Source organism: Dermochelys coriacea, chromosome 21 (assembly GCF_009764565.3).
Source record: "Dermochelys coriacea isolate rDerCor1 chromosome 21, rDerCor1.pri.v4, whole genome shotgun sequence".
Taxonomy (NCBI): Eukaryota; Metazoa; Chordata; order Testudines; family Dermochelyidae; genus Dermochelys; species Dermochelys coriacea.
This window is the reverse complement of record NC_050088.1, coordinates 10,120,857-10,133,955: the sequence shown is the minus strand read 5'-3', so window position 1 is coordinate 10,133,955 and position 13,099 is coordinate 10,120,857. Positions and strand designations below refer to the sequence as shown.

Below are 13,099 nucleotides of genomic sequence, written 5' to 3'. Positions count from 1 at the left end.
GATGGGATCAGAGAATCCACACAAAGCTTCTTTGCTCTCCTGCCCTTATTGGGTGCAGCCAGAACTTTTTGGATACATAGAGGATGATGTAGGCAGGCACATCAAAAGATCTCAGGCCACTAGGTAAGATGGCTCTGAACCACAATGTCACCACACAAATATATGGGTGGTAGATATAGCTGGGGTGCCATTTCCAGCTCTCCCATGGACTCCCTCTGTGGCCTGGGGCACTTAACCCAAGGGTAGCTAGTTTCTCCGCCTGATCTAACTTTGCAGAATAACGTGAGATTCTGGGATGGAAAGTGCGACTGGTGAGTAAGTGCAAAGCAGCCTTATTCGAGGCTTCTCCATTGCTTAGCAGCATCGTTTACTTCTTCACGGAGCTTCATATGATTGGCTCAGTGCCCTTCCTGCTGTCAGGGCATGGCTCTCCCGCGCTCAGCACAGTACTGTGGGGTGTGGGAGAAAGGAGTAACAAGACACTTTCAAAGCGCTTCGCAACCTTTAATTAATCCAGTTTCATGCTCCCTTGGGAGGTAGGTCAGCATCTTATCCCCATTGTACAGGTGGGGAAACTGAGGTGCAGAGCCGGGCTGCACAGTTGGGAACAGAACCCAGGTCTCCTGCTCTAACCACTAGACACATTGCTTCTCTAGAGCAATGGTTCTCCACTGTTTCCATACAGGGACACACCCCACTCCCCATCTAGCCAGGGTCATGCTCCATTTAACAATGTGGGAGGGGCATGGTGGTCATGACCCCCTGGCACCGGTTCAGTTCGTTGGGATGAGAACCCCTGCTCTTGGTAAAAAAGAAAAGGAGTACTTGTGGCACCTTAGAGACTAACAAATTTATTTGAGCATAAGCTTTCGTGAGCTACAGCTCACTTCATCGGATGCATGCTGTAGCTCATGAAAGCTTATGCTCAAATACATTTGTTAGTCTCTAAGGTGCCACAAGTACTCCTTTTCTTTTTTGCGAATACAGACTAACACGGCTGCTACTCTGAAACCTGCTGTTGGTAAGTCGCTCAGAGGCTTTGCAGCCTTGGTGTCCTCCTGGGTTCAGGGCTGCTCTTGGATCCTCTGGGACTGGCCTGTAGTGTGATTGTTTCATCTGGGGCTCATCTGCAGGCTGTGACTTGGCTGACCTCACTGCAGTGTTTCAGTCCTTTGAAAGGACCAGGCTGTATCAACTCAATGCGCAGTCTTTCAGGTTGCACTTGAAAAGAGTCCAGGCCAGCTGGCTCAATGTAGCAACCACAACAGCCCATCTACGTGGGCTGAGTCACTCTGAGCACAAGACACCAGTGCCCTGATCTCTGCACTGGCTGCCTATTTGCTTCAACACGTGACTCAAGGGGGCCAGTCATGATCTAGAAGGCCCTACGCCAGAGAGGGGTCTGAGTTCTTTGAGTGTGTCGTCCAAACAGTGGATAAGGGAGAATTGGAAGATGTAACTTTTTAAAAGCCTCGGACAAAGTTCCTCCCAAGAGGCTATTAAGGAAGCTAAGTTGTCACGGAGTGGGAAGCAAAGTACGGTCACAGAATAGAAACAGGCCAAGAGACAGGGAACAAAAGATAGCAATCAGTGGTCAATTTCCAGTATGGCAGAAGGTTACCAGCAAGGTGCCTCAAGGTTCCATGCTAGGTCCAGTGTTGTTAAATATATTTATCACTGATCTGGAAACGGAGGCAAACAGGAAGAGGAGACAAAGTTATTGATGTTGATCAAGGCTAGAGAGGACTGTGGGGAGCTTCAGAGGGCTCTTACAAAGCTATGTGAACAGCCAGCAGGCTAGTAGATGAAATCCAGAGGAGACAAATGCAAGGTGATGTGTGCTAGAGGGAATAGTTTGAACTAGTCCCGCACTTGGCTGAGTCGTAAATGCAACTGTAACCACTCAGGAAAAAGACCAGGGCATCGTTGTGGCCCGCACAATGACAACCTCTGCTCAAGGCACAGTGGTGCTCAAAAAAGCAAACAGAATGTTAGGAGATGTATGGCGTAGGAGACAAAATAATACTGACAATCCCATAATTGCATACACTCTCCTTGAACAGCATGCCCCATCTTGGCCACCCCAAGTCAACAGAGAAAAAGGTCAGCGGAGCTACACTGATTTATACGAGTTGAGGATTTGGCCTAAGGATTCTGAATGCAAATGTATTTGACCAGTGGGATGCAAACAGTATTCCAAGAACATAAGGGATTCTTTAGTTAGAGCTTTAAAACCCTTTCATCTGGGTCGGCTAAGGAGTTATTAGCAATACAGGGCCAAATGAATCTCTGAGCTCAATGGGAAGTGTCACCAAGCACAAATTTGGTCCCAGTGGGCAAAATTTGCTCTCCGTTACACTGCTATAAATCTATTGAGTCTGCTCTTGCTTTTGCTGGTGTAAGCGAAATTGGAGTGGGTGGAGTTACACTGGTGTGAGAGGAGAATCAGGCCCCTTGACTTTAAGGGAATGAGTCTGGATTTGCAGTGGGGTAAGTGTGAGCAGAAAGTGGCCCATAGAGTCAGACCAGCAGCTAACATACATTGATTGATACCAGCTGGGGATCAGGGCCCAGGGCTACAATGGAATTAAATCAGTTTAAACCAGCTGGGGGGAATCAATCTGACCCTTTCCCTGCAATGGAGCTACATCCATGTACAGCAGGTGGGGATATGGCCCATGATGTCTGTCTTGAAAGCGTCCCTTTAAGGCTGCCAGCCTGGTTCAACTGCCCAGCTCCTGGCTGGCAGTGAAATCATTAAGCCGTTGTTTCCTCTGGAGTCCCTCATGGTTAGTGAATCCAAATAACTTTTTGTTTTCCCCTTCCCTTGCCTATTGTATTAATTGCTGCTAACAGCCCAACGTCGCCTGACACGCGCGATAATGCTCCAGTCATCTCAACATGAGTCCCCTTTTGTACATGACACACGTAGCAATCTGTACTAACCCTTTTTTGTTGTTGTTTGCAGTGTGTGTGTGTGTGTGTGTGTGTGTGTGTCTGTGGGGACATTCAGAGGGTGTTGGATTATATGCATCACCAGAGCTCACGGGGATTCATCAGTCACTGGGAAAGTCTTTCAGAGCATCTGGAAATCAGTCACACTCCTTGTTACTTTGAGTGCAGGGCTTAGGTCTTGTATAGTGTCTCACTTCCTGCTCCAGCCTGTATGCTGGCTGTGATCTGTTTTTTCTTCCTTAGCCAACATACTTCGTTGCCTTAGCAGGCCTGTCCTTTAGTGCACTGACCTGACCCCAAGCCAGTTGAAATTAATTGGAGTCTTTCCATTTGCCTCACTGGACTTGGGATCCAGCGTGTACTGCTGAGTTAGATATGTGGAACATCTTTCCGGATGCTATCTAGTTCCAACCTGCTTACCTTTCTGGGTGCTTGATGATTTGAAGCCAGGTTCTTACCTCACTTAAACTGATGTACATCCAGGGTGACTTGATAGCCTCTGGCTCAAAACCTGGGTAACTCAGAGCAGAAATTTTGGTCCATGAACTGTATTTTGGGCCACAAACAGAATGAGTCTGCTGGGTCTCCATCAGTGGACATTAGTCTGCAAAAACCAGCGTACTGTTCAAAGACATGACAGGCAGGCTCTGCTCAGGATTAGGGGGGCAGGGGAACTGTTTGTCGATGGTGAGGTGCATTGGCAGAACTGTATGTGTTAAAATGAGGGCCAGGATATCAGGGGATAGTGCTGGTCAGGATTGAGGGGCATTGGTAGAACTGTGTGGGAGCCCAGGACTCTGGTAACAGGGTGCTGCAGACGAAGAATGAGGTGCACCAAAAGAACTGGTTGTGGAAAGCTTGCACTTAGGCTGCCTGAGTGATTCTAACCTCCAGTGCCATCTATCTGCACTTAAAACCAAGAGTCAAAAATTCAGGTGGCAGTTGATCTATAGGCCTAGGCAGGAAACATGGTAATTGCTGCATTTCTGCCTCCACCACGATGCTTGTGCCGGGTCTGAGTCTGGAGAGAAAATGGGGGGGAACAAAACCCAGTCACTGCCGCAGCTGTCTGTTTGCAGCAACAATATGGAGTGGCAGGTTTGCAGCACTCCAGCCCCAGGAGACCTGGGGTCTTAGGATTTGGAAGCAAAAATGAATCACTGCTGATCTGAATCCTCTTTGAAAGGCATCCATCACGCGCGAAGGGGGAATTATGGATGAGAGAGCCGAGAGGAGCATTCATGAAAGCTGCTGATCTCCACTGCTCCACGTCTGTCCAGACCTCCGCAAACCTTGTTGGGTAGCTGGAGCCTGCTGTGGGTGTGCATCCCTTCTGCTGACCCCCACAGTGGGGTAACGTTGCTCAGCAGGTGTGAGGCTCACTCAGGCTACATTGCTAGAATGGCAGGGCTTTCATTTGCAATCAGATGAACTGCTTTTGCACACAGGGATTGGAGACTGATAGCAAGAGCAGGCGCCTGGCAGTCAGGATACCTGGATTCTAGGGGAGGCTCTACAAGGAGTGTCAGTGACTGTCTGGCCAGCAAGATCTAGGATGTGGGCTGAGCAGGCCTAAAAAGCAGGAACCTTAGGAAAAGTGCAGCCAGGGGAGTCTCAGCACCTCCAAAAATCAGACCTGAGGTGTCTCAGTTTGGGCTGTTGAGACAGCCACAATTATGGTCCACTTGTGAAAATTTTGACCCATATGATTATCTGATGCTTTTGCTCCCCCTCCCGCTACATTATTCCATCCCTGTAACAAGTCCCGCTCCGGATCTGGTCACCAGTTCAACGTTAGCCTAGGACAGCAGTGATCAGAAATGGAGCGAGCTGGTGGCCGTCTGATGGCCCCTATTTGAGATGAGTTCTTCAAGGTGTGATTGTTTATTGTGGTGTCCAGTTGAAACTGCAGGAGGCAGAATGTAAGCACCAGTATAAACTAGTATTCAGGCAACACACAGGGTTAATGCCTGTCCTGCTATGAAAAGTACCGTGGGACCTGTAATGACCCGGAGTGGTCAAGATCTTGGTTTTAAATCATACTGGAAAATGGCAGCCCCCAATCTGCATGGTAGCCCCCAGGGCATGCTGGGGTATTGGTTTTCTACTTACCAGGGGCGAGAGTCAGTCTTGGCCTATCCAGTCTGCTAACCTGCCTTGGGAGCAGATAAATGGAAGATGCTTTTTCATGCAAAATTGTCTTTAGTAGCCAAAAGAGGAGAAGAGAGGCAGGGAAATTATGAGAGAGAAGCAGAATTTTTCCTACCTGGTGGTTTTTCCAAAGTGGCCTGCCAGGCGGTGCTCTAACAGCCTGGGGAATTTTGGAATTCTTGGTCCTCTTGTATGGAATTTGCATGTCCTAACAGCCAGGCTCACTTGCAAATCCCACCAGCACGCTGGCAGTGTCAGAAGAGCTGAGGAGTGAATGAGCCATGGACACCAAACTCCCTTCTGTTCCATATATGTGGCTCACTCCAGCTCAGTTTGAAACACAGTGTCAAAGATCAGTGCAGGTGAGCTAGTGCCACTGGTAATCTCTCTCTCTCAGATGCTTATACAGCCCCTTTACTGTCGTATTTGTGCATCTCACAATTTTTAGTGTATTTCTCCTCTCCACACCCCATGAGATAGGAAGTGCTATTATCCCTGTTCTACAGCTGGAGAAACTGAGGCACAAAGAGACTGGGGAGATGACTTGCCCATAATCACACAGCCTGTCAGTGGCAGAAATGGGAATAGAACCCAGGAGTCCTGACTCCTAGAGCCCTACAACAGTCCCAGACAGGCTAAGGGTGGGATTTGCAAAGGTATTTAGGCACCTAACTCCCATTAATTGTTAGGTGCCTAAATACCTTTGCGAGTCACATCCTGAGTTGCCATAGGTTTCACAGGAAATCTATGGCAGGGCAGAGAACTGCAGTTGGGTCTCCTGAGTCCAGGGTAGTGCCCTAATCCGTGAGCCATCAGCCAGGACTGCACTGTCTAAATGCTGTCAATCCTCACGCCTATTGCTGGAGCTAAAATCCACATGAGAAATGTATAAAGCAGACACCATGCCACAGCTGAGCCAGAGGATGAAGTTCAGAAACTGTCTTGAACCTTGTTTGAATCCTTGTTAGCAACTGGAGTTCACAGCCAGGAACAAATCTGGAGCCAGCCTGAAATCCAGAACTTGTGGTCGGGGGCAGGGAGATGCAAGTGGAAAATGATGCCAAAGAGGGGGCTGAGCAGGGAGGAGGGACATATAACTGGGGAGCCAGGGGGTTGCCTGGCCCTGCCCTCTGGCTGTGATAGGGCCAGACGTGGGTGCTCCCCCTCTTGACGCCATCTGATTGACACATCTCCAGCTTGCGAGGTGCCTGCCAAGCCCTTTCGATAGAAAAATGGATTATTCTACAGTCAGATTAATGGGCTTTCATTTTGCAAAACATCTGTCACCGTTAGTCCTGGACAGTGAGCGTGAAATTAGTTTTGACTGCAGAAAGGCTACGTCAGTGTGTAATATGTGACTAACATTCCAACGGCTCAGGGAGCAAGCTAGTGAATGAGAATTACCTGTTGAAAGAAGACAGGGCCGCATCCGTATGCACAGGAGAAGGGAGTGTGTGGGTGCTGGAGGGGCCTGCATGTGTTTTTGTAGTCAGGTTTCCATACCATGTCCTTCGCAGGGGTATCTGAGCCCCCATCTGTTGCCATTGGTACACACATATGTAGGTTTGAGTCTTGTTCCGAGAGGGGATGTGTGTAGTAGAGGGTGTGGGCGTCTCTCTGCTTCTCTCTCGAGTGATTCTAGGGCTTTCTAAACTTTGTGTTTGCCGCTGGTGTCTTGACAAATTGGCTTGCCATGTCTGTACTGACACTGTACGGGGAAGGCTGTCGGTGGTTTCTGCCCAGCGATGCATTATGCTACTTGAATGCATCTGACAAGCACAAAGTGGCTGAGAGGAATGGGGAAGTTCCAGGATCAGAAGCCTCATTTTTCAGATGAGGGAAACGGAGGTACAGCGAGTGGAAGTGGCTTGCCTGCAATCACACAGCCTGTCAGTGGCGAAAATGGGAATAGAACCCTGGAGTCCTGACGCCCAGAGCCCTGCAGTAGCTACCCGACCAGGCCTTCATCAGTAGTGTGCAAAGCGATGCGTTGTTTTCCTACATGCTGACCCTGAGATGAGGCCAAATAGAGTCACAGAGTTTAAGGTCAGAAGGGGCCACCAAATCATCCAGTCTGATGTCATGTACATCACAGGCCAGCAAGATCCCTCAGCACCTGCACCTTAAACCCAACAACGGAAACTAGACCAACCAATGACAGCCCCCAGGAGACTAGACTGTTCTGTGCCACAGGCAGAGAAGAGGGACTGAGGTGCACCAGTGCCTGAGGCCCCTGCAATGGCAGACAAAATGATGTTCTTCTGTGTTTCAATGCACACATTAAATATCTTTACCTATCTATCTTCTCTCACCCAAACTATCCCATAATGATTTCAGTCCTGACTTCCATTTGATGCTCAAGTATCCCCCCTCCCCTCTCGGTTTCCTTCTCATAGCTGAACTATTTCGATCTGATCTCCCTACCCCTATCCCCACTCCTCTGAAGTGATGAACCAAGCCCTGGGGATGCTAACCTGTTGATGCAATCACATTCCCAGGGCAATGAAACCATTTGCACGCCAGCAACACACCCCCCCCCGCCCCAGCCTCCCCCAGAGTCCACATTGCTGACTCCCGTGGTAAAGTGACAGAGGTACTGATCCCACCCCAGCACTGCTAATACACTGATAAACTGGGGCACAACATAACACACCCTCATTCCAGCAAAGCTCTGGAGATGCCCATTTCGATTGGATGGATTGATCCCATCTCTAAGTTAAACCCAACAGCTCTTTCCCCACCCCACCGCCTTCCAGAAGCTCCAATGAATAACACAACACAGGCATGCGGAGTGGAAGCTGAAATGTCTTGCATCCTGCTCTGGAGAAGAGCTGGAGGGCTCAATTTGGGTAAGGGTGCTTTTCACCTCAGCATTGTCACTTCTGTGCAAGCTCACCTGCAGTCCTGCCAGAGCATTAAGGCACGTTGGGGTGATCATATGGATGGGGGGTGGGAACCTTACACGGCTGCTTCCTGTATTTTATATGTTTATGCTGAGGTCACTTAAGTTACTCCAGGTTTACACTGGGGCACTTGAGACCTGAGCCTGGCCTTAGCCTGAAGACTAATCTCGGCCCTGTAAGAGGCGGTTATGGAAAACAGATCCACCAAAATGCAAGATCCTTACTTTAGAAAGCAGAAACCCTTCTCTGTCTCATCCTTACCCTTTATTCCCCCATCTGTACACCCCACTTCCTCTGTAGCCCTATGTTCCATCCATCACCCACCCATCAAAACAGCCATTTTTAATGCTTGTATCCATCCCATTGTTTGTTTGCTCATTTGATCTTCCATTTGCCTATTTCTCTCCATTTAGCCTTATTCCAGATCTCCACCTGCTCCATCCATCCTCATTTCCAACCCCGACTGATTGTTCCATCATCTTTTTATCCACATTCCCCCCTCTCCTCTCGGTTGTCTTTGTCCCTAGTTGGATGTTTCTCTATGTAGAGGAAGTTGCAGAGGGAAGGGGGGATTAACGTGTCTGGAAAGGGGTTCGCAGGCCTGAGTGCGTTACCTTGTGTCTTCCAGATGTACATCCAGACCATGACACTGACCATCTCGGTGAGCCTCAGCGCCTCCGTCTCGCTGGGCATGCTGTACATGCCCAAGGTGTATATCATCCTCTTCCATCCAGAGCAGAACGTCCCCAAGCGCAAACGCAGCCTCAAGGCGGTGGTGACGGCTGCCACCATGTCCAACAAATTCACTCAGAAGGGAGGTTTCCGACCCAACGGAGAAGCCAAATCAGAACTGTGTGAAAATCTTGAAACGCAAGGTAACATCCCCTCACCTGCATGGCCAACCTTCCCCGCTGTCAAGGAAACTGGGCCAAGGCTCCTTGGTGGTGCGTGGGTTGCCAGTGGGTGACTATGGCTGCTCCATTCGACTCAGCGAAAAGGATGAGCTCGTTCCTTTGTAAAGCACATTGTGTGTGACATCCAGCCCTGGGCAGAGGGGTCAGCACAGCGACTAGGCTTCACTCCAGCCCTCAGAATGAGAGAAAGTGCTGTGTTGGGTTCGGGTGGCTCTTCGGCACAAGGGGTGAACTTCATCTGGCACAATACTGCATATAAGCCCCGTCCTGCTTCCACGGAAGTCGAGGGGCATCATGCCATTGGCTTTAACAAGAGGAGATGGGGGCCCTTTACCAGGCAGCTGTGAAATCCATGTGTCAAGACACTGAGGAGTTCTAATGTCTGGAATTATGGGCCCAGTGCAGCTCCCATTGAAAATCCCTGGAAAGATGCCCACCGGCTTCAGGGGGTGGGGGAAGCGGGATCAAGAGATAAAAGAGCCATGCTTTAGTGGATTCCATCATCCCCAGAACCCCAAGGCAATGGCCTCAGTAGCTAGAGATGGGGTACAAATTTCAGATCCGGGTCTAACCATCCCCAGAAGCCAGGTGCAGGGACTTGATTTGGGCTGCTCTCTAATTATAGCCTCATAACTGAAAATGCCTTGGCTGGTTTTTAATTTGCGAGGGCATATGGATTGGTTTTAATTTTTGAATGGCTTCTCTCATCCCTCCTCCCTCTCCTGCCCTTGGAGCTGGGAGAAGCTGCTTGTTAAGCAATCAATCAGTGCCCCTGCCTGTTGCTCTGGTCGAAGAGTCATCTAGCTGACCTGTCCCAAAGGGCTCTGTCTGGGTTTTCGAATCTGCATTTGTATTTCCCATGTTTGCGTACTGGGGCTTAACAGCTTTCACTGATTTTTCTGAATGCCTTAGGGAGCCCTTTTGGAGCCTGCCTTCGCCTAAACCCCCCACAGAGATACAAGTAACCTGTGGTGAGCTACTGAGGTTTGGGAGGGTGGATAGTCACATGGTGCCCGGGCCATGAACTCCAGACCCAGTGCATTTTAACTCACCGAGCCACAGACTCATGGACACTCAAGGTGGATAAAATGTGTTAGATCATCCAGATTATGCCGCTGGTTCCCAGGTGGGATCGTTGTCCCCTCCCATCACAAAAGCCACAACCATAAATTGAAACTTGCGGGCTCCTTTTGTTGCCAGTCTCCAAGGACTAGATGATCACGATGGTCCCTTCTGGCCTTAAAGTCTCTGAGTCTGAGCAGGCCATGGCATGAGCTCCCCTTCAGAGGGGGTCCCTGCGGGTCGGGGTGAGGCTCTTTGGTGGTACAGTGAAGGGGAAGCTAGCACTGCAGCTATGCTGTGGACAGAGGACTCCAATCTCCAGGGCTGTGAATCCAGCATTTTCAATTTTAAATATCTCCCGGTGGGCTTTGTGCCGGAGCCCTGCTGGATAGGTTGTACAAATCAGTGGTTCTCAACCAGGGGTATGTGTATCCCTGGGGCTAAGCAGAGGTCTTCCGGGGGTACATCAACTCATCTAGATATTTGCCTACTTTACAACAGGCTACATAAAAAGCACTCATGAAGTCAGTACAAACTACAATATCCTACAGACAATGACTTGTTTATACTGCTCTTATGCTATACACTGAAATGTAAGTGCAATATTTACATTCCAATTGATTTATTTTATATGGTAAAAATGAGACAGTCAGCAATTTTTCAGTAATATTGTGCTGTGATTCTTGTATTTTTATGTCTGGTTTTGTAAGCAAGTAGTTTTTAAGTGAGGTGAAACTTGGGGGTACTCAAGACAAATCAGACTCCTGCAAGGGGTTCAGTAGTCTGGAAAGGTTGCAAGCCCCTGGTAAAAATTGACTTAAAAAAGTAGAGCATGGAGGATGACATTGTAGCAGATGAAATACCAAGACTGTCACGTTGGGAACTGATTTGTTTTCCTTAAACTCTCTTAAATCTCAAGCTTGGGACTTGTCACTGGCCCTTTAGCAAATCGACAATTCATCTGAGCTAAGAATGGTGTTTGGTTTGTTACCTGTGTGAATCCCCCCAGGCAAATCATAGGTTGTAGATTTCACATAGGTTTGCATTATTCGTACTGGTGTTATTTAACCTGTGTATCATGATACCACCGAAAAACTACAACCAAGCTGAGTCCCATTGTGCAAGGTGCTGTACAAATGCACAATGAATAGCCTTCCTTTCTGTTGTGTTCTCTCTCTCTTTCTCTTCTTTCCCTAAAATACAATAGTCAGAAGAGAGAGAGGTTGACCAGTGGTTAGGGATCTAGCGTAGGACACCTGGGTTCAATTCCTTTCTCTGCCACAGATTTTCTTTTGTGACTTTGGGTTAGTCATTTAGCATTTCTATGCCTCATTTCCCTGCCTATAAAATAGCATGTCTTTACCTCACAGGGGTGTTGTGAGGACAAACATGTTAAGGATCATGAGATATGGCCCCCATCATAAGACGCACAGCACATGAGGTTTCTATCCTAATCAGGGCTTCTGGCTACTGCTGTAGTATAAATACATTAATAATCTAGTCATTTTTATTAGTCATTTATTAATATTAGTGAATGGGGCCAGGCTGCAAAGATGATCTGGGTTTTACGCTTCCCAAATTTCAGGGGAGTTTGGATCCGGGGATTTAGTTCTGACCCACCTCCAATATCGTTTAAAAACGATTGGCCAGTTGTCTTCCTCTATTGGTATGATTGTGCAGCATAGTAAACACAGTTAGGCAGCCGTGGGACCACAGCTTGTTATGCTGATCGGTACTGTCTTGGTGTTTCCTTAGATGCCCCAGTCTGTGTGTATTCACCTGTTGTCTCTTGTCATAAAGTGTCCATCTTTGGGGTATGGGCTGTTGTTTTGCACTGTGTTTGTACAGCTCCGAGCACAATGGGGTCCTGCTCCAGGGCTGGGGCACCTAGGGGGACCGCAATACAAGTAATGAACAATAAAGTTTCTGTGTTCCCATTTAGGCTCCCTGTAGGTTCAATGTGCATGCAGCATGTATGACCAAACCCAACAAATACATGGAAAGTAGACAAAAAAAAATCGGTATGAGTTTCTTTCCATAGCAACCCTCCCTCTGTTCTCCCCTGGGATGGGATCCCAAGAGCGCTCTGAAGAATAACAAACCGAGGCTAATCCCGGTGCAGGGGCTGATTGCCAGAAGCGCTCTATCATTGCAGGTTTCATGGACTTCAGTGGGAGATTGGAGTGGGTTGTGTGTGCGCTTGATGCTACTGAAAGCCAGGGCTTCCTGCGGGAAGACTCCTGGACCTGCTCCTTCCCTCTGTTGCACCTCAGGTTGCCATTTCCATGAGTGCAAAGTGTGTAAAATGCTACCCCAGCTGCAAGGCACAGCGGTATTCTGATTCCGTAGAGATTTTACACTCGGCAGAGGTGTAAGCGGTACAGGGGAGTGCAGGGGAGGGCAGAATCAGGCCCTCTCTTGTATTGCTGTGTTGTGCATGCCCCTGCGGGCTAGCTGCTCATAACCATGGTCATATGGTAGAGGTGAAGTCTGAGCACAGGCCTGGAAGCTCGGCAAGCTGGAATTGTAATCCCAGTTTTGGCACCGATTCCCTCTGTGATCCTGCACAAACCACATAACCTCTCCCTGCTTCTGTTTGCACGGCTGTCATAATACTCGGGTTTTGTGGTTAATGTTGGACGGTGCAGTGAGGCGGACAACAGCTGTGTCTTTATTGCCAGCGTTGCTTCCTTGGCGTGATCCATGGCCTCATATACTCACACCCTGCTATTGTCCACTGAGCCACACACAGTGTGGTATGGAGACTAGAATTCACCACCTTTGCCTCCAAAATTAGCTCTCTAATTTATAAGGCAAAGAAGAACCCATGATAACCCTTGTAGCTTCTTTAAACCCCAGACAACAGAGGCCGAGACAACCGCCAACTCGTACACCATTCAAGGAGGACTGCCAAAATCCATCCAGTCATGGGCAGCATAATACTAACCCTCAAGCCGGCTTGGTTGTGTCCTGTCAGACCACAGAGTTGCTTGTGTCTCCCTTATTGTAAATAATGGATGCTCTCATTCCATGTTGTGATGCCAAGAGCAGGCCTGGAGCATTTCTGGGGGTTCCCTGTCATTCCTGGCAAGAGATAGAGCAGATTGCTGTAGG

The 13,099-nt window shown here is 48.7% G+C and overlaps 1 protein-coding gene across 6 annotated transcripts in view; it reads left to right on the top strand.

The window, feature by feature from the left end:
• GRM4 (glutamate metabotropic receptor 4) overlaps positions 1 to 13,099 on the top strand; it is a 247,953-nt gene that overhangs the window by 224,925 nt on the left and 9,929 nt on the right. For 4 of the 6 annotated variants that reach the window (XM_043500559.1, XM_038380296.2, XM_043500561.1 and 1 more), the window contains one exon: positions 8,638 to 8,884. The exons of the other annotated variants lie outside the window; for them this stretch is intronic. In XM_043500559.1, the coding sequence (XP_043356494.1) occupies positions 8,638 to 8,884 (247 nt within the window). The remainder of the gene's footprint in view (positions 1 to 8,637; positions 8,885 to 13,099) is intronic. 6 annotated transcript variants of the gene reach the window in all.